At 36.8% G+C, this 22130-nt stretch overlaps 1 protein-coding gene across 1 annotated transcript in view; it reads left to right on the top strand.

The window, feature by feature from the left end:
- MYO16 (myosin XVI) overlaps window positions 1-22130 on the top strand; it is a gene marked incomplete at both ends in the record, with an annotated part of 300394 nt that overhangs the window by 154744 nt on the left and 123520 nt on the right. The window contains 3 exon segments of the mRNA XM_080343675.1: window positions 17516-17627; window positions 21036-21153; window positions 21899-21970. Of these exon segments, the coding sequence (XP_080199801.1) occupies window positions 17516-17627; window positions 21036-21153; window positions 21899-21970 (302 nt within the window).

Here is a 22130-nt window from a genome sequence, read left to right as displayed (position 1 = left end):
TTTTTTATTTAACAAAGGTAGTAAAATAAGTTTGAGACTTAGCTCAGTGTCTGTCTTAGGTCCCAAGTGGACTTGTTTTTTGTCTGGCTTTCGGAATAAATGCTATAGAAATTCTGCTTTGTTTGAGAGGGTAAATCTGAAACTCATACTCCTCTGGGTATTTTCTTTCATTTGATGTTAACAATCCCCTTCTCATTGTATTATTCTTTTTACATATTGATTGAATAGTGGCAGAGGATGTACAGCAGTGCATTGATAGATCTCTGAGGTAAAGAAATCATTCATAATCATTACTTTTATTTCTCTCCATCATAATTCTAAAAAGCTAAAGCTATAGAACTAACTGTGTATAAATGAACAGATGAGATTTTTTCAGGAATAAATTCTACGTTTACAGTGATATGGTAGTGTAAGGAAGGTAGGGTGCCAAGTGACTCCTCCTTGTATTTCTGTGTTGTCCTAAAGGAGCTCAGGTATCTGGTCATCTTTGGTATTTTACATTCTTTCGGTGCCAGTGAACAGTTTAGAACAGAAAAATTAACATCAGACTGTGTAAAATCATGTTGACTTTTGCCTTTTTATAACTCCAGTCAGTTTTATTCTGCACATTTAATTTTAATCCAGAAACTTGCATTTACTTCATTTCACTTGGCATGATACCATTTGCTGTTTCTTTGATTAAGAGATCCTTTGTCTTCCTTGTCTCCTTTGGGGTAAACATGATATAGAAATACATGCAGAAAATAAAAGAATAATCTGTCTGTAGCATGAAAGATAAAGAGTATGAGGCAGAAAAAAATGAAATCTGTTTAATCCAAGAGAAAGAGGCAAACTTGGTAATTAAGAGCACTGGAATCTGTAGAGTCTACTGAAGACAGAAAGCTAAATGTACAATAAAACATTGTTTGGAATAAAATGCTTGAAATGGAGAAATAAAATGCACAAACAATATAACATGAAACAGATGACTTTCCAATTTGTTGTGAATTCCGTTGATGAATATTTTGTACCTTAACGTTTCTAGGTCAAGTTCAGCATTTTCTTAGAAAAAAGAAATCACTAAAGATACGTGGAAGTTATTGAGGTTAAATTTGGTCCTCTGTTGAAGAAATTAAGTGCTGACTGTTTAGGCAGCCCACCAGTATTTCACATCAATCTGAAAATGGATGTAGCTTCAAGGCATGAAATTGCTGTAGAAACCCTAACTTAAAAGTAGATGTGATTACTCACTTATAAAAATGGTAGAGGAGCTCATTTGGCTTTTAGTTTAAGTACAAAATATGTCTCTGCACTTTACTAGGATGCTAATAGTCTCATATGTGGGGGGAGATTCAGTGGATTCAGTTCCTGAAACCACTTAGCTATTAGATTGCATAAATCTAGAGCAATAATAATAGTTTGGCAATTTATATTTCAAAAGTCACTCTTAGAATCGTCCTGTTACAATTACAGTAGATGAATTTCCAGTCAGGAGTGGGTCATTTAAGAGATTATTATTGGCATATGGAAGGCCCAGTCATTGAACTCAACTCATCTCAACTTTATGTTAGATATAAGAGAGACAGTACCTCTCACCGTTTTTTGAACTTACTATCTTCACTCAGCTCCCTGAGCTAGCTTGAAGTTTTCACTGCGCTGGAGTAACTTTACAGTTATTCTAGCCAGCTGTCTCTGGAAAAGTCAGGCAAGGTCACCCCAAAGTGTAAGGTAGTTTCTTGCTGTAGTTCTTTCATTAATCATAACTCCAGATGACCTCTACACTGAGGTGAAACCTGGTTGTGTCAGGTTAGTGCCACTCACGGTTTCCTTTGATTCTTGCTGGATTTACACATGGATTTTTTGTAGTTAAAATATAACCACTCAAACCGAGTTTTGTCTAAAGCCTACAAGTAACTAATTAAAGTCTTCTGTATATGTTGAGTGCTGATGACTAGAAGATGTTACGATCTCAGTTTTGTACGGCTCCTAAAAATGGCAGTTCCATCAGTCTTGGCTTCTAAAATTATTTTATGCAATATAATGCTGGATAAAATGATGCAGGAATATCTTGTACTGAATCAGCTATTACGCAAATGATCTTTGGAACTTCTTCGTTCTACATATAGGTCTTGTTTATCTGCAGTTAGTTTATGACACATCTCTTGGAATCATGGCACAAGTTGTTATTGCTGCAGCTTAGTACAGTACAACATAGTTTGTATGAAACTTGGTGTACTCAGTGGTTGATATCAAAAGTAAACAAAAGTAGTTTCAATATAGTTCCAACAGTCTCAAGTTGCCCTTGATTGGCAGCCAATAGATGTAAAATCGAACAGGTTTTTTTGGAATGTTTAATGATTTTCAGACATTTATTAGCCTGTCTAACCAGGGAACACCATATTTTTATCAGATCTGTGCAAACAGCAGTCTGAATTGAACAAGGAGACACACTGGGGGGAGCTGAAGGGTTCTGGGCTTCCCAACACACCAGTTTGGCCTGTGACCTGTGTGTGCTAATAAGATCGCTGCTTATCTGATTTGCTTGAATAGTAGTAATGTAGGCAAGAAAAACTGTTAGAACAAATCCGGTTTGAACGAAGAACTATGCAAATCAAGAAAGTCCTCTGAAATAAAAAATAAAAAACCTCAGTAGAAATTTTCTCCTGACTAAAATGATGGAAAGGGGCATTGAAACAATGTAGAAATACTATTTAACAGACAAACTGCATTTGTAATCGTGATTACAGAGAAATGTAATTTATGGCTTATGACAAATGCTGACACCTTCTAATTTATGCTTTCACCTTGATGAAATTTTATCATTACTGAATCATTAAATGGGCAGAAATCAGTTTACCAAGCTGGTGTTGCAGCTTTGTATTAAACTTACACAGTAATTACAGTCTTTATTTTGACACTGGTACACTGACACCAGTTCCATGATCTGTTCTGTTTACCCAAGATTAGGATTACAAAGACTAAAAACAGTGCTAATCACTTGTAAAAAAATATCTGTGGCCTTTCACACTAGAAGTGAATTGATGAAAATGATATCATTAAATAGGCAAATCATTTATTTAGTGAAATAATTTGTTAGAAAACAATTGGAGACTGTCCTATGTAATTAAAATCTTCCAGTAATGAATAAAACACAGAGAAAATCAATATGACTCTTCTTTGCTATGTTTTTCTATTGAAATCATTGTTCACATGAGCTTTATTTCCTATCACCGATTTCACTGGGAGGGCTGAGATGTGAGAGAAACACACACCCACTTGCATCCATCTTCACATTTTTGACATCCTGCAATGCACCGGATCAGAAATGGGATTCAGGACAAGGGGGGCAAGGCAGGTCTTGCTGGGCATGGGAGAGCAGCCCTGAATTCTCCAGCACTGAACCCACTGTTTAGTGTCCTGTAACTTGCCAGCTCTGCAAAAAGCAGGACCTTCTGCTTACGTTACGGCGATGGCCATGAATGATTGTGGATGGCTGATTGCTAAATAGGTAACATACATAAATACATTCGTATTTGCTTCATTTAAAATAGAAATAATATTCTTGCTTTGTAGAGCAAGTGGGTAAAGTTAGGTACTGCACCAACTCATATTCATGTATGGTGGGAGACTTACCCGTGACACATAAATAATTGTTATCAGTTAATTAATTATATTAATCCTTCTTAAAGATGTCTCATTCTTGTCTAAATAGTGTGTATTTCCCAGTATTTCAAAAGTGGAGTGACTTGGAGGGCCTTAACTTTTTTTTGGTCAAGTTAAAGGAATTACATTTTAGTTTACATACCTGAACACACATGGCCATACCTGCTTATATGGGAAGAAGAGGGCTTCTTGTAAATCAGCTCATCTGAAAGTGATCCATGAACTACAATCAGCAGGTATACAAAATAATTTTGAAGAATATTATCAACATTTTAACTGCATACTGGTGAAAGTTATAAGCAGGTACCCAAAGCACCTTTTAAATTTTAGATCTGATACTGTGGCTCTTAACCCAGTAAGTTTTATTTAATGAATCAGCATTTTAAAAGTAGCAAACGCTGGTGGTGAAATGCCTTGAGGCCCATAAACATAATGACATCTACCTGGCAACTAGTGCTGAAGTTAAGTCTGAACACAGGAATACAAAATTACTCTTGGTTGTAGGAGCAAAGTTCGAACACAATTTCTGAAGTGTTTCAGGACATGGATTGGACCAGTTTGCACTTGCATGCAGACTTATTTTCTTAAAGGCATTCAACAATGTTCAGTATTGGCTACTTTTTTATCATCATCATCATGCTTCACGTTTAACGGATATTCAACTTCAAAATTATGCTTGCAAAGTGATAATTCACAGAACTATGATCTGGGTGATACTGTCCTATACAGTATTGAATGATATGAGTCAGAGAAACAGCACTACAAGGTATACTGCCATTAATATTTCTTTTAATATCTCTAGAAGTGTGAAAAATTCTGAGTCACTCCTCTTGTGCATTTTTTCTTAAATGGAATTATCCTAGATTTATATTTTTATCTAATTTTAGGAGCAGAAGGCTTGAGTCTCTGATTTATACAATTGGGCATTTTGAGAATAATACCAAGCTGTATTTCTTCACTTTCCATTTGAGTATAATCACTCTATGTAAAAACCTATATATTTCATAGTACAGGTACATTTACAGAATTACCTGAAATTTTGTCTTATGAAAATATCAAGGGAAAAAATATTATCGAGCAACACAGAGGCTAGTATAAGCTTTCTGTGCTGAAACCAGTTTACCAAAGATGTGTCTTAACATTCGATTTTCTTAGTTTAGAAAAATAAGAGCTATATTCTGGCTATAACCAAATCTCCCTATAGTGTTTAATTTATTAATATTGTGCCGATACTTTACCTCTTGACATTAGGAAGTTATTAGTATTTTTTGAGTCTGGTTTTGGTGCTTTATTCCACTAGTCATGAGCAGAAATCTGTGCACTTAAATGGTAAGCAGTAATTCCAGCTCAGTGCTACTGCGTACCACGGTTCAAAGGATGTAAAATTTGTTTAGGTTGGGGTACGTTTAAAAGCTGGAGACAAAGGAAAAAAAGGCGGTAAAATATGCCATGTTTCCCTCAGCGTAAAAAGCCAGAAGCTATTCATTATCATGTTCCGTAAATGTCATTTACTTCATTGATGTCAACTGTTTTGCTTTGTCTTTATCTGGTTCCTGTTTACATATCAAACAGTGCTAAGTGCAAGGCAGCTTTTTCTCACTAAGCAGAATGCATTGTCCTCACATACTCACATGAGAGATCTAAAGAAATAAAAATGTTTGTTGTCATTTCTTATTGAGTGACTTTGTAAATATAGTAGAGATTAGTGGAATTTATTTTTGAAAGGTAATATCTTGGGTTTATACACTCAATACCCTTCACCCCATCAGTTTTGCAAACATTTTAAAAAAACATGTAAAGCTCAGTCTGGGAAAATGGTCCTTAAGTTCAGTGTTTAGTTATACCTAGATTAAGTCTTGGGATTTAGCAAGTAGTCACAGAAATAGCTAACCTTTCAGAAAATTTTGGTGCATTTCAGATAAAGACTTCACAACTATTTAATGTGAGGACAGTAAACAGACATAGTAGTGAGAAAACAGGTTTATGAGTGGTTGTATTTTGTGTGGAACTTACACATATCTGAGATGTTATAATTTCACCTTGGCTTAAAGTAGAAATTAACTAATCTGATAATGTTGAATTTTCAGTGATGACCATTGTGCTTAATCGGGGTTACCACCTTGAGCTGGATGGGAAGGAGGGATTGCAACTGCAAAGGGAGAAGCCACACGCTTTTCACATGATTGTGCAGATACACGGTTCATTGGGCAGCACTAATAAGGGGAAGGAAGGGATTTAGCTTGTTAATCCATGCTGCTTAATACAATGTCACATGAAATGACACCCACAATATGCATATTGATTTTGTTAAAGTTGGAACCTGATTATGAAATACTGCTTCATCCTCCTGTGACATTGGCTCTCTTGAGAATTTTCTAGCAACAAAGCATCAATTAATGAAGGTTTTGTAATAACAAAAGTCAAATCTAAACTGCCTTTGTTTTAGACGTCACGTAAAGACAAATAGAGGCAAAGGATAAGTCTGTGTGGCTCATTGTGGAGCGCAGCAGACACATCTCATCAGATGGTGCTGTGCAAAAAGTCCCAGAGCTGTGTTGGGGCAGTGGTCCATTAGAGGTAATAAACCCCACTTCCGGTGCCTTCTGTACTGCCCTTAGGTCATATAGGTACAGTTCAGGAATCGTTGTCTAACACTGCGTTGCATTGTGTAGAAGTAAATGTATGGTAAGGTGATACACCTAGCAATTATGTATGCAGTGCTTGGGGTAGATTGAAGTCTACGTCTCCAGCACTACTTATGTCCTGCTGTCTCATTTAAACACCTCATCTCCCTTTCTGTCTTTCATAGTGAATCAAAGCTCAACATAGGATGTAAAAATATACCTTCCAGTTGTGCTTCTTATTAGCTCTTATTACGATACTAAGATTCAACTGGAACCAGTAGGATGAAGCATGGGTTTGGAGTTAGTTACATGTAAATGTTTTGTTGAATGGGGAAAATATACAGTTGTAGAATAAACAATTATTTTACTTCACAGTCCATGTAAACCTGGAAGGAAAAAAAAATCATGTTTCTTGTTGTTCCAGTGGCCTGAAATCACTGAATATGATGTCATGATATGCATGGTCTGTGTTTGGTTTTAGAATAACTGATGCAACATTTTATAGAAGCTAGCACTGAGAGGATACTTGTGTGAGTCTTTCATTAAGGTCAAGCTGTATTTTAATTAAGGTTGAGCTTTAATTAAAGCCTTTACAACGCCAGAAATGTATGAATGCTTCAACAGGCGTATCTGAATCTATTCAGTCTAAGTGACGTGCTCTCGTCTTAGATATAAACACAGTATTTCCTACCATTACCTATAAAGCTGACTTGTCAACCAGCTCGTGGAAAGCAAGTGACAAGTCAGTTCTATTTCCTGCCTGTCACCACAATTACAAAGAATTTGGCTACCTCTGTGTGAAGGGAGAGGTATGCAGAAAATCGTATCTAAGATGAAGATGATATTTCAAAACAGCTTGATTCCATTTCTCTGTTCTGAAATTCTTTAACTGGACAGTACATAATGGCTTTGGAGAATTACTGCATGACAGGTTTCCACATGATTACAGCATATTTTTTATATATACATATATGTGTGTGTATATATATATATGAAGTGTGTGGTTTGTTTGTTTTTTTCTTTAAGTGGGAACAAAAAAGTACTGGCTTGTATAAATATATATGAAGTATCAGGATCTCAGTTTTAATAGCTATTTTGAATTAGTGAATGAAGAGTTTTGCTTGTACACCATTTTTATAAAAGAAATAAGGGATTTATAGACAAAATCCAGAATTTCTGATTCATAACATGATCTACACTATTGCATAATTAAATATAGATATCATCCTGTATTTAGTTATTTGTTTATGTTAAATATTTATTCTTTACCCACTGATCTTGAACTCCTTTTAGCAAAACAAATGTACTAGATAGTGTGGTCAATTGTGCTAGAATAGGAGTTGATACTATTCTTTTTCTCTAGGGGTTAGCTAAGAGACATCCTACTAATAGCAGAGAAATGACATGTGAGCAAGTGGGTCAGAAAAAGAAAGCACACCATGAAAGTTTTAATTGTTCACAGGAACCAGATACCCCAGTATCTCAGAAAATATCAGATTATGACATTCAGCTCTTCCGATGCTTTTTTTTTTTTTCCCCAATGACTAAAGGAATATAAACAGAGAAAAAAATTGTTTTCCTTTGCCCTTGGTTTGAAAGGGGCCTCCATAGATCTGGTCCAACTCTTTGTATCAAGACAGGATCTGCTGTGCAAACAGACAGGTTCTTTGAAAATCTATTGCAACAGCCACACAAAAGAGAAAACTTAACTGATTCGTAAGCTAATGCCAGGACTGTTTTAGCTGTGTTTGCATTCATGTTCCCAGTTCTTACCAGGAAGATGATTCTATCTTTCCTGAATCTTTAAACTTGTGGTTTTCTGCCTCAGGATGCTATTTGGAATAAGCAAAGTTTCTGTAGTGATTTTCAGCCCTTTTTTTCCCCACTTCATGGAGCATAAGAACTAAGATCTAAATAAAGTAAGACAGAACTCGTTTAGTGCATGACTTTACCTGGAAGCCCAGTAGACTGAAAATCTTGTCCTCCCTGAGTGTCTTTGTACAAGAAAGGATTATTTTTCAGTCATCCTGCTAGACTTATGAATGAATAATTTAATGCAGAAGATATGAACCATTTATCCTCTAGATACAAAATCAAGCTAAGTTGAATTAGCTTGGAGATAGTGGTGGTGGGCACAGCATGTATGCTGATGATTATTTTGATACAGCTTGCATGGGATATCTTCCTAAAAAGCAACCATCCTACTTCTCTGGAAGATATTAAAAAATCCTAAAAGAAATTTTCTTTGGTTTCTAGTTCATAAAAGGTGATCAAAGTGTCTGGAAATTTAATGACAGTAAATTGTTCATATCAGTTTTTCTTAAAATTTAAAGTGAATTTCTTTAATATTTAAGTTTTCTACAATTTTAAAAATGAACAACTATTTAGAAGTTACTCATCCTTTTGTAGGGCTCTTATTTTTAAGATTGTTCTGGCTTTAGAACATTGTCATCTCTTCAGATTATAAACAATGTACATTTCTGAATAGAACTTACTTATCCTGAGATATCTTATGGCTTTAAGAGCCACGTTTAATTTTCATGTTTTAGGGACTGCTCAAAGGTCAAGTTGATGTCCCAAACAATTTGAGACTTACCTTGTCTTGGTTTTCTACTCTTCTGGGGCCCAAATTACTGTTTTTATATGAGGTTCAAAAAACCCCAACATATCTGAGGAATTAATGTGTTTCATAGAATCATAGGATAACTCATTTCAACAGGGACTTCAGGAGGTCCCTAGTGCACCAGCTGCTCTAAGCAAGGCCAGCTGTGAGAGCAGAACAGGTTCTTCAGAGCTTTGTCCAGCCAAGTCTTGAAAACTTCCAAGGACATGTGTGTCTCTGGAGCCTTTCCTTCCCTGTGCCGAGCAAGCTTTGCTCTCTCAACAGACATCCCTCATCATGTCTCCAGCCTTGACCACTGAGGAGACCCTCCACTGATCTCATCTCGCGTTAGCAATGTCATCTGTGTATTGTGTGTGTGTGTGCACAGAGCTGGCTGCGATAGGTCTGACAGTGAGTGCTGGGCAGTGGCAAACAACCCCCAATCTCCTGGCAATGCTCCTGGTGATGCAGCTCTGGATGCTTCTGGTCATTTCTGCTACCTGGACTCATTGCCAGATCCTGCCCACCTTGCTGCCCTCAGGGTCCCCAGGTTATTTTCCCCAGAGCTGTGCCCCAGCTCTTCTGCCTGAAGCATTGCAAGTATTTATTCCTTCTCAACTGCAGGACTTTGAATTTTTCTTTGCTGAATTTCATGCAGTTCCTGTTGGCCATTTTTTCAGCCTATAAAGGGCACCCCTACCCTCCAGCATATTGGCTGATCCCCTCAATATGATGTCCTCCACAAACTTGATAGGAATGCAGTATCAAAATCCAGAATAAGTGAGTTTTGTAAATAATCTTCACATCTTAGTTCTAGTATGGTACCTTCGCATTTTGCATCTCCTTGAGAGTAATTCATTTCTCTAAGATCTGTTTCATGCTCTACCCCACTGTTCTCCTGTGTCCCTCAGATCAGCTGTGTAAGGCAGTGATATTTCCATGTCCATGGTTTGGGCCCAAAGGACTGTAGGACTTTTCCTCTTTGCAATATATTCCTCAGTATTCTGTAGGCTATGTTTAATGAACACTTTTGCTCTAAGTCATTTTTCTGATACATTTTTCTATTGCTTTCCTTTGGATTTTCTCTAACTGATCCTGATTTCTCTGAAATAGGATGCTCAAAATCACATAGAATACTCCAGTTGAAGCCTTATCACCTGAAGTATTTCAGGCCTCTTATACTGGCAGATGTAAATAAGTGTTACATATGATGGTTAATTTTTTGCAGTATCAATGCATACTTGACTCTCCATTTATGATTAAATGCTTTTTTGATGATCCACCACCTAATCAGCTTTACTTGTCCTGAATCTGTACATTGAGTTACCCCCTTGTCTAATTGTATAATAGTTCTTAGTTGAATTGTATATTTATAGCTCACATTTATGTTTGGCTTAATTATTTGACAAAATATGCTTTCATCTGGTCTCTGACACACTATCTGACCAAAAACTAGCATAAATGACCTTGTTCAGCTCCTTGCTTCTGCGTTTTTCTTTTTGTATTAGAGATATATACTCTGTTTCTAGTCTGAGCACAGTCCAGACGCTTTAGAATACTCTTGAGACCTCCAGTAAGTAAATTGTTCTGAGTATAAGCAATTAGAAAATAAAGTGTTTTGCCTATAACCAGAGCTTTTTTAATGAAGAGGTTAACTGTGATCAGTGAAATCTTTATTACCACAAGCAACATTTATTGCAATGTTATCAGTGATCATAAACTTGAAGACTAACAACTAATTTTGTATTGTTTCCCTTATATCAACCCTGCTATAGCCCAGAAAGCTTTATAACAAAATGTAGATGTGTCAGCACTCATCCTCCATCAGGGAAGGAAAGTAGCAAACAGCTAGATGCTAACTTAAAAAAAAAAAAACAAAACCCTTTTCTGTCATCAAAGGGCTTTATCCTAAACTTTTGTAGTGACTTGGAACCACTTAATGATATCATCCTGCCAAGAATTCTCTTAATTATTTATGACAGAATGTATTTACTCCAGGAAAACCCTCTGAAAAGAAGTGTCCATCTGGCAAAAGCACACTTACTCTTCTCCTCTAATTGGAACCCAACTTTAACTCTCCCAACAAAAGGGAATTTCTGATGAAGTGGACACAACCTACCCACCTCTTTCAGGCAGTTTCACTGTTAGAGTTGAGTTGAACCACTGTAATGACCCAGATATTTCTGTATGATAAATAACAATAACACATATAGGTACATGGCATAAAGTGGCTGTTCTTATAGAATTTCAAGTGTCAGATTTCACAAATGTGAAGTGCTTGGGTATTGGGATAGTGTTTTTGTAATGCCTTATTTACTCTGTTAGTGAAATACTGAAGTTTATAACAACACTTAGGAAGGCTTGCTGCTCCAGGGTCCCTGTGACAAGTGCAAAATATCATTTATTTGTCAGCCTTTATTTGCTGGAATCAGAAGAGTTCCGTATGTGACATACATCAACAGTTCAGATCTCCCTCAAGGCACTGATAACCACAATCTGTAGACTTTGATGACTAGGGACAGGAAATTTATAGATATATTGAATTCTGATCTGAGCGTGAGACAGCCTTTCAGGATTGGCCAGTAAATCGAGGGCCAAAAGGTGGTTGTTTTCTGGCTTTGCTTTGACTATGCTTCAAAATATCAAGAAAACTTATTTTGAGAGCCTATGGTATTCCTGAACCTGACACCAAAAGAAGGGGAAAATTCCTGAGTGGACTCTGCACAGCTTTTCTACCTCAGCATGAGCTGACTGAGAAGTTCCAGCACTTACATGGGACGTGAAACGTGAAGGTTCAATATTCCCTCGTGCTCTGGATGCTTTGGACTCACTTTGCAATGACTGCCTGGCACAACAGGTGGGGAAGCTCCAGATCTTTACTGTGGGTCATGCTGACTGTGAGAGAGTAACTAGAAAAGTGGTACCCTCTTGTCGATTAAATCACCTTAATTATAAAATTTGGAACTAGTTTGCTTTTCTCTTTTCACAGGTTTTATGAAAAGTCAGTTTTAGTAGGAACGATCAGATAAAAAGACTCTTCCACATTTTGTAATAATTTTGTGAGTCCCACCTTTTTATTTCCTTTGCTTTTCTTGCAAGGAAATGAAATGACATGTTTTGTTTATGTTGAATGAAGCAGATTATTTCATTTGATATTAAATGCTATTGGGTTATGGTTCAAAAGAAAATAAATTAACTTCAGTTCAATCCAAATCAAATATTGTTTTGCTGGGTTTTTGGCAGAGCAGCAAACTGATAGTCAAAATGTTTCTTTTTAGTCTCAGCTCCTTGCTATTTGCTCAATCACCTAAGCAGATGATATTACTTTAAAGAAAATTTTTAACCAGTAAGGTTATGTAAGAAATTTTGAAATATGCATATGTCACAAAAACTCAGTATACAAGTAAGCTGACATTTGTTCTCATGTATTTCTTCTTCATATTTGAGATTTATGTACAAAACTATGAACTTCAGGTATAAGCTGAAAAATGTGAATTATTATGATGTGTAGCAATTATAATGAGAATAATAAGGTAAACAGGAAAGGTACTTCTTAACTTAGATGAGCAGTTAATACATAAATAATTTAATGTCATAGTAAGTAATTTTTTATATTCATGTGCACACTAGGCACACTTTTACCTGAAAATTTGTTCAATGATGTCATTCGAATGATGGTTGAAAAACTGCACATTGTGATAAGCAATATCCTGAAAAATTACTAACACTGATTTTTTCTTCTAAATACTCTGGGTTTTTTTTTCAAGAAGCTAGAATAGGTGAGAGTGCTACCGTGCTGCAAATTAGAACTGTTAGAAGAAAAATCAGAAAAAAACCCCTATCTAGTCTCTTTTATGTTTCTCAAGAAATTGTCTGTCTAGTGCAGCATTGTGTTTTACTGAAAGTGACTGTACCCTACTACAATAATTGAACAGTTTATCCTCTTAAAAAAGAAAAACTGTGGATCAGTAAGTTTCTTCTTTTTTGAAATAAATGGTTACTGATCACGTGTCCTTAAAATGTTTTTGTATGCTGATAAGCTGTCTGTCGAGAGTACTAGTCCGATGCAAATGTCAACATGCTAGCATTTAAACAAATGGTTAGAGACGCAGTAGAAAGGAGTTAATTATTAGAACTGCGTACACTGTTCGGTTCATCACTTTTACCAGAGATATAAATATCATTTGTCTGAGCAGCTACTTTCAACTAAAAGGTACAACTTCAGCCAAAATCTGAGAATCTTTTTCTAAAGCTTCAGTAAGCTGATGTGAATGAGCATTTGCAGAATGAATTTCCATGCAGAGATAAGCAAGTAAGGCTAATAACACTACACTAAGGAAGTCCACAATTGGTCCACAGCCTGCATGGAGGAGATATTATGGAACATCACCTCTGGCTTGTACAGCAGCAGTACCTCTTTCACTAAAATTTTCAGCATCAAATAATTCAGGAGTCACCAGGTCTGGTTTGCATTTGAACACAGGCTACCTTGTTGGAAACTCATAAGAGTGTTATTCACAGTCTAGTAACAGCATAAGTTTTCATAAGTATGATGGGTATAACACTATAGTTTGCAATAATAAAAATTAAGTAAAAATAATAACTAAAAGCTCCATGGTAGGTTCACTATGGAAATTTTAAGCAGTTCAATCCCTCTTCATCACAAACAAAGCTATTCTATCCAGGCCACTTGAATGTCAAAAGACAAGCATGCACTATAAATATAAGCAAACGTACACATATTGAAAAAAAAAGGTTACATTTTCTGAAATAGTGATCTCTCTGCAGTGAAAGAATGTTTATTTATTATTATCACCTTTGTGCTGTGACACATCTCTTTCCCCTTTCCTTATTTTTGTAGGGCAAGCAATGATTCAAAATTGTTTCTGGACTCTGGTTCTTAAGTATAAATGGGTGATAATAGTAACATTAATACAAAGGGTGTCTCAAGCCCTTTTCATCCTCAGGGCCTTTAAGTGGAAAGAAGGAGATGCCAGGGAACCTTTTTATAGCCGAAAAAAAAAAAAATTATATTTCAATCTAAATGTCAATATGTTTCAAGGTAGAATGGACTTAACAATAATTAGAAAAATGTGATTCCTTGTACAGCTAGTATATGTTATATCCCCATTCTGCTGCAGTGTATATTTTCTGCATTTTGGGAGAGTTGTATGATATCCATCAACAGTTCCAAGCACTCTATACAATTAATCCATCCTTAATGTACATATACTTTATATTATAAACATATAGCAGTTGAACATGCATATCTTCAAAGCAATTTTCATATTTCCTTAGTCCTTAAATAGTATGGAAAACAAGCGGGCCTGCTGACATGTTACAAGAGAATTTAATTGCTTTTAGACTGGAGAAACTGATTCTAAGTTGCAGTGCACCTTAGAAAATGTCCAACTGCAGCTCTTTCCAAGGGCACCAGCACATCTGCTGATTAAATCTTCAGGAGATTTATACTGGGAAAGTCAGATTCTCTTCCAACAGGCACGTCTCGGCAGATGCTGCAGTTTATGGACGGGTTGTTGGAGCCACAGGCATCTGGTTTGGCGGGTACCCAGTTTGCCCCCTGCTGTATCAGCAAGAAGTGCTTGTGCTGAAGGCAAGAGCTGTCGTGTGTTTGTTCATAACTCAGCTCAGCTCTTTTCTCCACGGGAATAAGTGTTCTGGGTCACTCTGCTGTCCACTACCTGTATTGGTAGTGTTTGCATATCTTTTTTGCTGCAGTGTTACCCACTAGTACTTTAACTATGCTAAAAATAACCAAAACTACTTAATTGTATAAATAAAAGTAGTATACAGTATTCTCTTCACAGGACAAGAAAGAATATTCCTTGCTCGGTACACAGAGAGAGAGACACAAATAATTATTCAGAGAGAACACCAGTGAGGAGGCTTTTTTACAGAAATGTCCATAAGTTTCCAACTCCTCCAGCCATTCTAGAATAGGATATTTTGACAGCAGAGTGGATGCTGCTGTATATTTCCTAATTGTGGATCAAAATTATGCACATACTGCACAGCACTGAACTGGTATAAGCTCACACAGCAATTCAGAACAGTGGAAAATTTTCTGCTGGATTAACCTTTATACCAGTAGGTTCTATGCCAGGTTCATTATCAGATGTATTCTAGTCTCCTTTTGAAACATGCAGGCAATGTAAAAAAAAAAAAAACCAAAAAACCCCAGCATAAGTCTGGTATATACTTTGCATCATCTGCTCTAGCTAATTTGACAGCTGTGCTATCACTTGTATCTACCTGATTTGGACAAAATTAATGTTTTGAATAACCTCAAGGAAATGGTGCAGAACGCTGGCAGTGAGATTCATAGACCCACGTTTTCAGAGGCTGTGTTAACTCAACTCCTTTAGCCACTATCATTTGAGGCTTGTTTGTACTTGAGATATCTGCTGACTGAGTTCTCCTGTGGGTGCAAAAAATGCTTATGCACCCAGGCACATGACTTTTTTCCCCATCATTTTTCCTCTGCCCACCTGCTTGGGTGATGTATGTCACTATCACTCCAAGGGAAGTCTACACTGGTAAACCTGGTATCCATCTACTAAAAATATGGTCTGTGTTTCATCACATATGACTCATAAACCTCAATATCAGTTAGAAAAGTGCAAATGCTAAATCATTCTTCCACATGTTTCTAAAAGCTACACACATTCAGATAAAAGACCACCTTTACAAGAGCTACCATCCTTACTAGAGCGTTGCGAGACTTCCTGTGGTAATAAGAGTTTTATTTTGAAACCGTGTCTCCTCTATAGTGCAATTAGTGTAGGAATGTGAACAAGAACTGTCAGAAATCAAACCGGTATCATTTCCCATCTTTATATGACAGATCATGGACCAAACTTTATTAGAGAGTAGAATAATTGGGGGGAATATTTGTTGTTGTAATTGGGGTAAAGGGATGAGAGGTGGTGGTTAAACTGTCCACCTTTATTTGTGTTGTGATGATGTTACTTTGATTTAGGTGTGGAGAGTTCTTTTGTTGACATAAGTGATGTTTGTGAAGATTGTCAATTGTGTGATGAATGTGTATTTTAGTGATTATGATAATTTAATGATAATGATAAAAGAAAACATCTTTTTACCTTCTCAGCATGCTGTAATTAAAATTCAGATTCCATAAGATATTCAGACACCTCATTCTTGGTGATTACAGCTGTAAGAAGACAACTGAATGCTTTTTAAAGTCTGGCCCATAGACGTATATTAAGAGGGTCAAGGTCAAAATACATTGTTGTAAAGGTTAGATTGGTGTTCTTTTCAATAGGCTGTTGTACTATAGTTTCTAATTATTCTGTTTTATGTTACTACTCTTTATGTTGATTCTGTTTTATCTTTCTCAAATTAGCTGCTATACTAGGGGTCTGTCTTTATGCTAATCGTTATTTTTGGGAAGGTTTGTAAAATTTCCTTTTTCTTCACAGTATGCAAAGCAGTACAGCTTAAGGACTGTATACTTACTACTCTATGTGCTTATTTACTTCTTTGTTCTAAGAGACACTGAGTATACCTGTTGCCCATTCAGCTGCTAAGGGAGCAAATGTTCATCACGGGATAGGGCAAATAAGAGCTATCTATTCTTCAGCCAACAGGAGAGGAATTTTAAGCAGTCGGAGTTATCAGAGGATCTCCTCAAATCTTCCTTATAAAGGGGAATCTCTGGTAGTGCAAGAATGGCCAGCTCCCAGTGGTATAAATTAAATATGAAGTTTTATCTTACATGTAGGGCTAAAGGTGGTGGAGGGGAACCTTAATCAAAAGCTAAAGGAAGAAAATATGGCCCATCTGTCACTGGTGTTGTTCCCTCCAAAGGCTGAAAAAAATCTGTGATACACCTCTAGTTAGAAGGGCAAAGCTGGCTTTTAACCTCAAAAGTCTGATTGGGGTGTTGATTGACAGCTGGCTGAACACGAGCCAGCAGTGTGCCCAGGTGGTCAAAAGGCCAACAGCATCCTGGCTTGTATCAGGAATAGTGTGGCCAGCAGGACTAGGGGAGTGATCGTGCCCCTGGACTTGGCACTGGTGAGGCTCCACCTTGAAGCCTGTGTTCAGTTTTGGGCCCCTCACTACAAGAAAGACATTGAGGTGCTGGAGCAAGTTCAGAGAAGGGCAATGAAGCTGGTGAGGGGTCTGGAGCACAAGTCTGATGAGGAGCGGCTGAGGAAACTGGGGCTGTTTAGCCTGGAGAAAAGGAGGCTGAGGGAAGACCTAATCGCGCTCTGCAACCACCTGAAAGAAGGTTGTAGCATGGAGGGGCTTGGTCTCTTCTCCCAAGTAGCAAGTGATAGGACAAGTCTCCCAAGTAGCAAGTGATAGGACAAGAGGAAATGGCCTCAGGTTGCACCAGGGGAGGTTTAGACTGAATATTAGGAAAAAATTCTTCCCAGAAAGGGTTGTCAGGCATTGGAACAGGCTGCCCAGGGAAGTGGCGGGGTCACCATCCCTGGAGGTGTTTAAAGGCATTTAGACGAGGTTCTTAGAGACATGATTTAGTGCTAGAGTTAGGTTATGGTTGGACTTGATGATCCTGAGGGTCTCTTCAAACCAAAATGATTCTATGATTGTACACCAGCCTTACAAATACTGCATGTGTTTTTTTTCCTTTGTGCAGGTATCTAAGCCAGACCGTACTGGAAGAGACAATGTTAACAGCCGACCCTCAAAACAGGGAGAAATTAGCTGTACTAAAACAAGCTCTAGGTGCTATGGGATTCAATAGCCTGGTAAGTTACACGAGCTCATGTTATTTGTGGCTAAAATCACCATATTACTTAGTTAGGAGCAGGCCATAGGGAACTGTCTCTGATAACCTTTTGTGGGGAATAGAAGTGCCTTTCTGTCTTTTTTTTTTCCTGTTGGTTAAGACCTTGAAACAATACACAGTACTAGTTCACTCCAGGGAAATTACTGTAATCACTTTTAATTAGACACAGTGCCAACAATGTAAATCTTTTCCATTCTTAAAGATTCACAAAACAGCTTCAAGGTATAATACTCTGAACAATTAAATTACACAGATAAAAAGGAACAATCAAATCCCATAATACAGAAACCTCATAAAACCCACAGGAATTTTTTCTCTTCCTGATTATCTCCCTGTCCCTTTTGATTTTGTGAAACACACATTCCAAATGCCTTCGCTAGCACCACCTGAAAAAAAAGTAAATACATATTTAGTCAAGTAAAATTAGAGCTGGATAACTTGAAAGAGCTGACTTAACCCCCAAAAAGCATCAAGATGGTAGATCTGGTGTTTGTCTAATCTTATAAAGCTAATGAAGAATACAACTTGGAAAATTAATCAAGAAGCAATTCTGGAGGACAGAAGTTTGAGGGGAAGCAGGAGAAATGGAGGGCTGAGTATAAGAGCTCCTGAAAGCTGCATAATTTCCTTCAGGATACTAGAATATTTAGCAAACTGCATATTTCTTACTATGTATATGCTACCTAGCACACTGTAGCTGGGGCATTTCTCCAAAAACAAATGCCTAAGCAGTAGTAGTTCTAGAATGAGCTAAAAACTTCTTCACCTCTACATGATATTTAGCATCATAAGAAAAAAGCAGAGGAAAACTTAATGTGACAGTATGCTTGATTATCATAAGATATGGCAGATGGGCAACAGTTGTAATAAAAAGGGATGAAAGGCTATCAGGAAAAAAAAAAAAGAGTGAGTCTGCTGAAGCTGTTATTTAGGTGTGAGGTAGACTTCTGTAGTGGTGGTACTTCATGTAGCTGTTTGGCATTCCCTAGTTAAGGTATAACAAATGTTGTTTGGTAACCTATGCCAGCTTTCAGTATAAGGAGTGTTGTTTTTTTCATGAATATTCACACGACCATATACAAAATTGGACACATATGACTATATTTAACGGAATTACTCCTGTCAAAGACTCAAGCTCTGCACCTGTAGACTTCATTAACAAAAGTTCCAGGCAGTTCTGCATTTAGCCTAGTGTCCATGGATGACTGGAGATCTCTATCAACTTTTCTGTTCTGTTGAGGAAGGGGTTCAGCCCATAAATAAATAATTGAATGCACGACGAACCATATTTTAGAAGCCTACAGAAACTAAGAACACTTTACACAGAAAATGACAGTATTTTGAATCTGGCACTTCAAGTTCACTTTGCTCAGAGTTCTTGAAAGCAAGTAAGTTGCCTCTCAGAAAAACGTAAACCATCTTTAAGGATCTTCCATATGCAAGCAGCATTAGAATAATAATTTAGGAGGCTAGAAATCTGTGGAGTACCAGAGTACTGCAGGCTGATGTTCTATTCTGAAGGTTAGAGGGGAATATGTAGATAAAACACATCTCCTAAAATTTCTACCCGTTACTTCTGAGGTACATTGAAAGGTCTATCTGTATTATTCCTTGACCATCTAGCCACATTTAAAGTAGATTGTCTTTCTGAAGAATCACATAAACATTCCTTAACAGTCTTTAATGATATCTTGCAAAGTATGTTGATGTTTATTAAAAAATGGTTTTAAAGTTGAGGAAACATGTATCTTAGAGCACAATGAAAAAGTGCTTGAGAATCTGGAACGTGAACTAAACCCAAGACCCTATCAAAATCACTAGAATAAGCAGCTATCCCAGCCTGCTGCCGTTCAGTGCTGTACAGTGATCCCCAAATCTGTTCTGAAGATAACAAACAACAAAGGCACAGTACTAGGGTGCCTTTCCATCTTGCCTAAGAGGCCTTCCCAAGAAACAGGGAATAGCACCCTAGCTTGAATACCATATTAGCACCACAGTTCTTCTATTGTAAGAGCTGTCTTATTCAGACTTCGCCTGTGTGTATTGCTTGTCTCAATCTTCAGATTTGGTACCATGTAATATTAATGAAAAAATATACTCTTTCCCCATTTGCATCTATCTCATACAGTAAGAGATTTAAATTCCTGTCTTAAAATGTAGTTTAGAGAATCAAACTTCCTTTAAAAGTATTGGAAGTGCTGTAGTCTGTATCCTATGAAGCTGTAAGCTTTTTTCAATGTCCTCTGATGATGGGAATGTGTATTAAAGACAGGAACAAGAAGAAGAAGAAGTCATACATGCTTGATTTCAGTGTGTTCTGAATTCATTACAGTCACCTGAGAATAAAGGGGATTTACTGGCTAAGTATTTCATTTGCAGTGTATTTTTAATCTTATTCTACAGATTCCAGTGAGTGAGACCTCTCACTGTCACTTCTAATGTTTCAGTAGGATCAGGATCCAAATATTATTTTTCAAAAATACTCAAAGAATTAACAATTAACTTTGCCATGCATAATGCCTTGTAATGCTATAGTGGATATTAGGTTTCCTGTTTTATAATTTTAAAGGAACACTATTGTTATATAAGTGACCTTAAAAAAAAAAAAATCCAAAACCACAATATTTTCCATGTCTTAGGATTTTTTGGTTCATATTTCATTAATTTTTTTTTTGCTTGAATTTAAGAGCATTAAAAAGAAAAAAAAAAAAAGGCAAAACAAAACCAACCCAATAAACAAAATTAGTTCACTTGTTGTGGTAAAAAAGAGGCCAGGAAAAATCTGGCCCTAAATATAACTGCTTCACAGCCTTAAAGGCGTCAGAACATATCATGCAACCATGGGAGGAAAGCGTGTGGGTAAGGGAGGTTGCTTTTCGTTTTTTTAGACCGTAACTACAGCTTTTACTACCAGGACCCTGTTATAATGTAGAGGTGGACACTTTGTTTATGAGTGCAAGTAGCTGAGGAAAAAACAAACCTTGTTATTCCCAGATAAAGAATTTGTCTTGATTGAAATTGTCTATGGAGAAGATAGGTTTATTTCTTTCAGAAATAATGCACCCATTAAAGAGACTTCAGTATTTTTTATCATATCCTATAAAACTTTCTTAACTCAGTAGTTAATATGATTTGTATTAAAACAAAAGGAAAAAAAGGTAATTTTGTTGTTGCATGTCCTAGATAAGTTCCAGCGTGATTTCTAAATCCAAATTTCCTGTTAATACTTCACATGTGAGTACTTTTTAACTTAGCAAATGCCAATGATGCAAAGTAGTGGAATTTATATTTTTATAAAGCATTGCCTTTCACTGATGTGCCCAACAGATCTCTTCTTTGTCTTTAATTCTGCACAAAATACATACAGGAGGTGGAGAACCTGTTTGTAATTCTCTCAGCAATTCTGCATCTTGGAGATGTTCGCTTTACAGCTCTGACAGACGCTGAGACAGCATTTGTGTCAGACCTGCAGCTACTGGAACAAGGTCAGTAGGGCGTGACCATGGAGCATCGCAATCAGGGCACTTGCGCTGATGCACCGACAGGTGGAAACAAAGTTCCAAGGAGACAAAAAAAAAAAGACTACTGAAAATTAATAATTTACTGTAGGAAGACACTATCCAATTGACTTGGATGTTTTATAAACTATGGATTTTTATGGGATGAAATAAGATACTGGTATTGCAGATTGTCTCATTTGATGTCATATTTAATGCTACCATTTGCCAAAATAAATTGGACAGTGCACTTTGGTCAGTCTTCTTTTAAAATGCTCTTGTGCTGCTTGTCAACAGCTGAACAATTTGCATTGAACTGAATTCCTTACATTCAAAATCTGTCTTGTTTTTGTGCTTTGAAGTTTGCCTTCTTGCTCACTAACAAATCTCCTCAAAGTGGCTTATGGATACAGAATGTCAATAAGTAGCATACTTTCACTCTCATATGAGAGAAAGTCTGCCAAGCCCTGGGGAAAGTCCTAAGTAACCTTTAAAGAGGAAAGAAAGCTGTAATGTAATATACAGAGACATTCAAACTTCACAAAGTGCTGATTATAGTAATCTGATTTTGTATGTTCATTAATTTTATTTATTCCTGTGACAGCACTCTTCTTTTTTACATGTGCGTTCTTTCACTATTAAAACATAGCATCTACATAAGAAAATGTGTTATAAAAATAAAAATGCAGTAGAGCACAAACCAGGCATTCTTTAAATTGTCTTTTCATTTCAGTGGCAGGGATGCTGCAGGTTTCAACAGATGAGCTTGCTTCAGCCTTAACAACTGATGTTCAGTATTTTAAAGGTAATCTTTTCCAAGCTTACATTGTCATAGATCAGACCCTGATGGCCTTTTGATCCTTCTGATTTGAAAAATTTGAAAGCAGACATTTTGTTTCTTATTCCTTGTATGGTCTTGTAAATTTTCTTTGAGGAACATGTAGGATTATCTGCTATGCAATAAG

The sequence above is a fragment of the Nesoenas mayeri genome (genome assembly GCF_963082525.1).
Source record: "Nesoenas mayeri genome assembly, chromosome: 1".
Classification (NCBI taxonomy): Eukaryota; Metazoa; Chordata; class Aves; order Columbiformes; family Columbidae; genus Nesoenas; species Nesoenas mayeri.
Note: the sequence above shows the minus strand (reverse complement) of the source record. Positions and strands in the feature narration are given on the sequence as shown.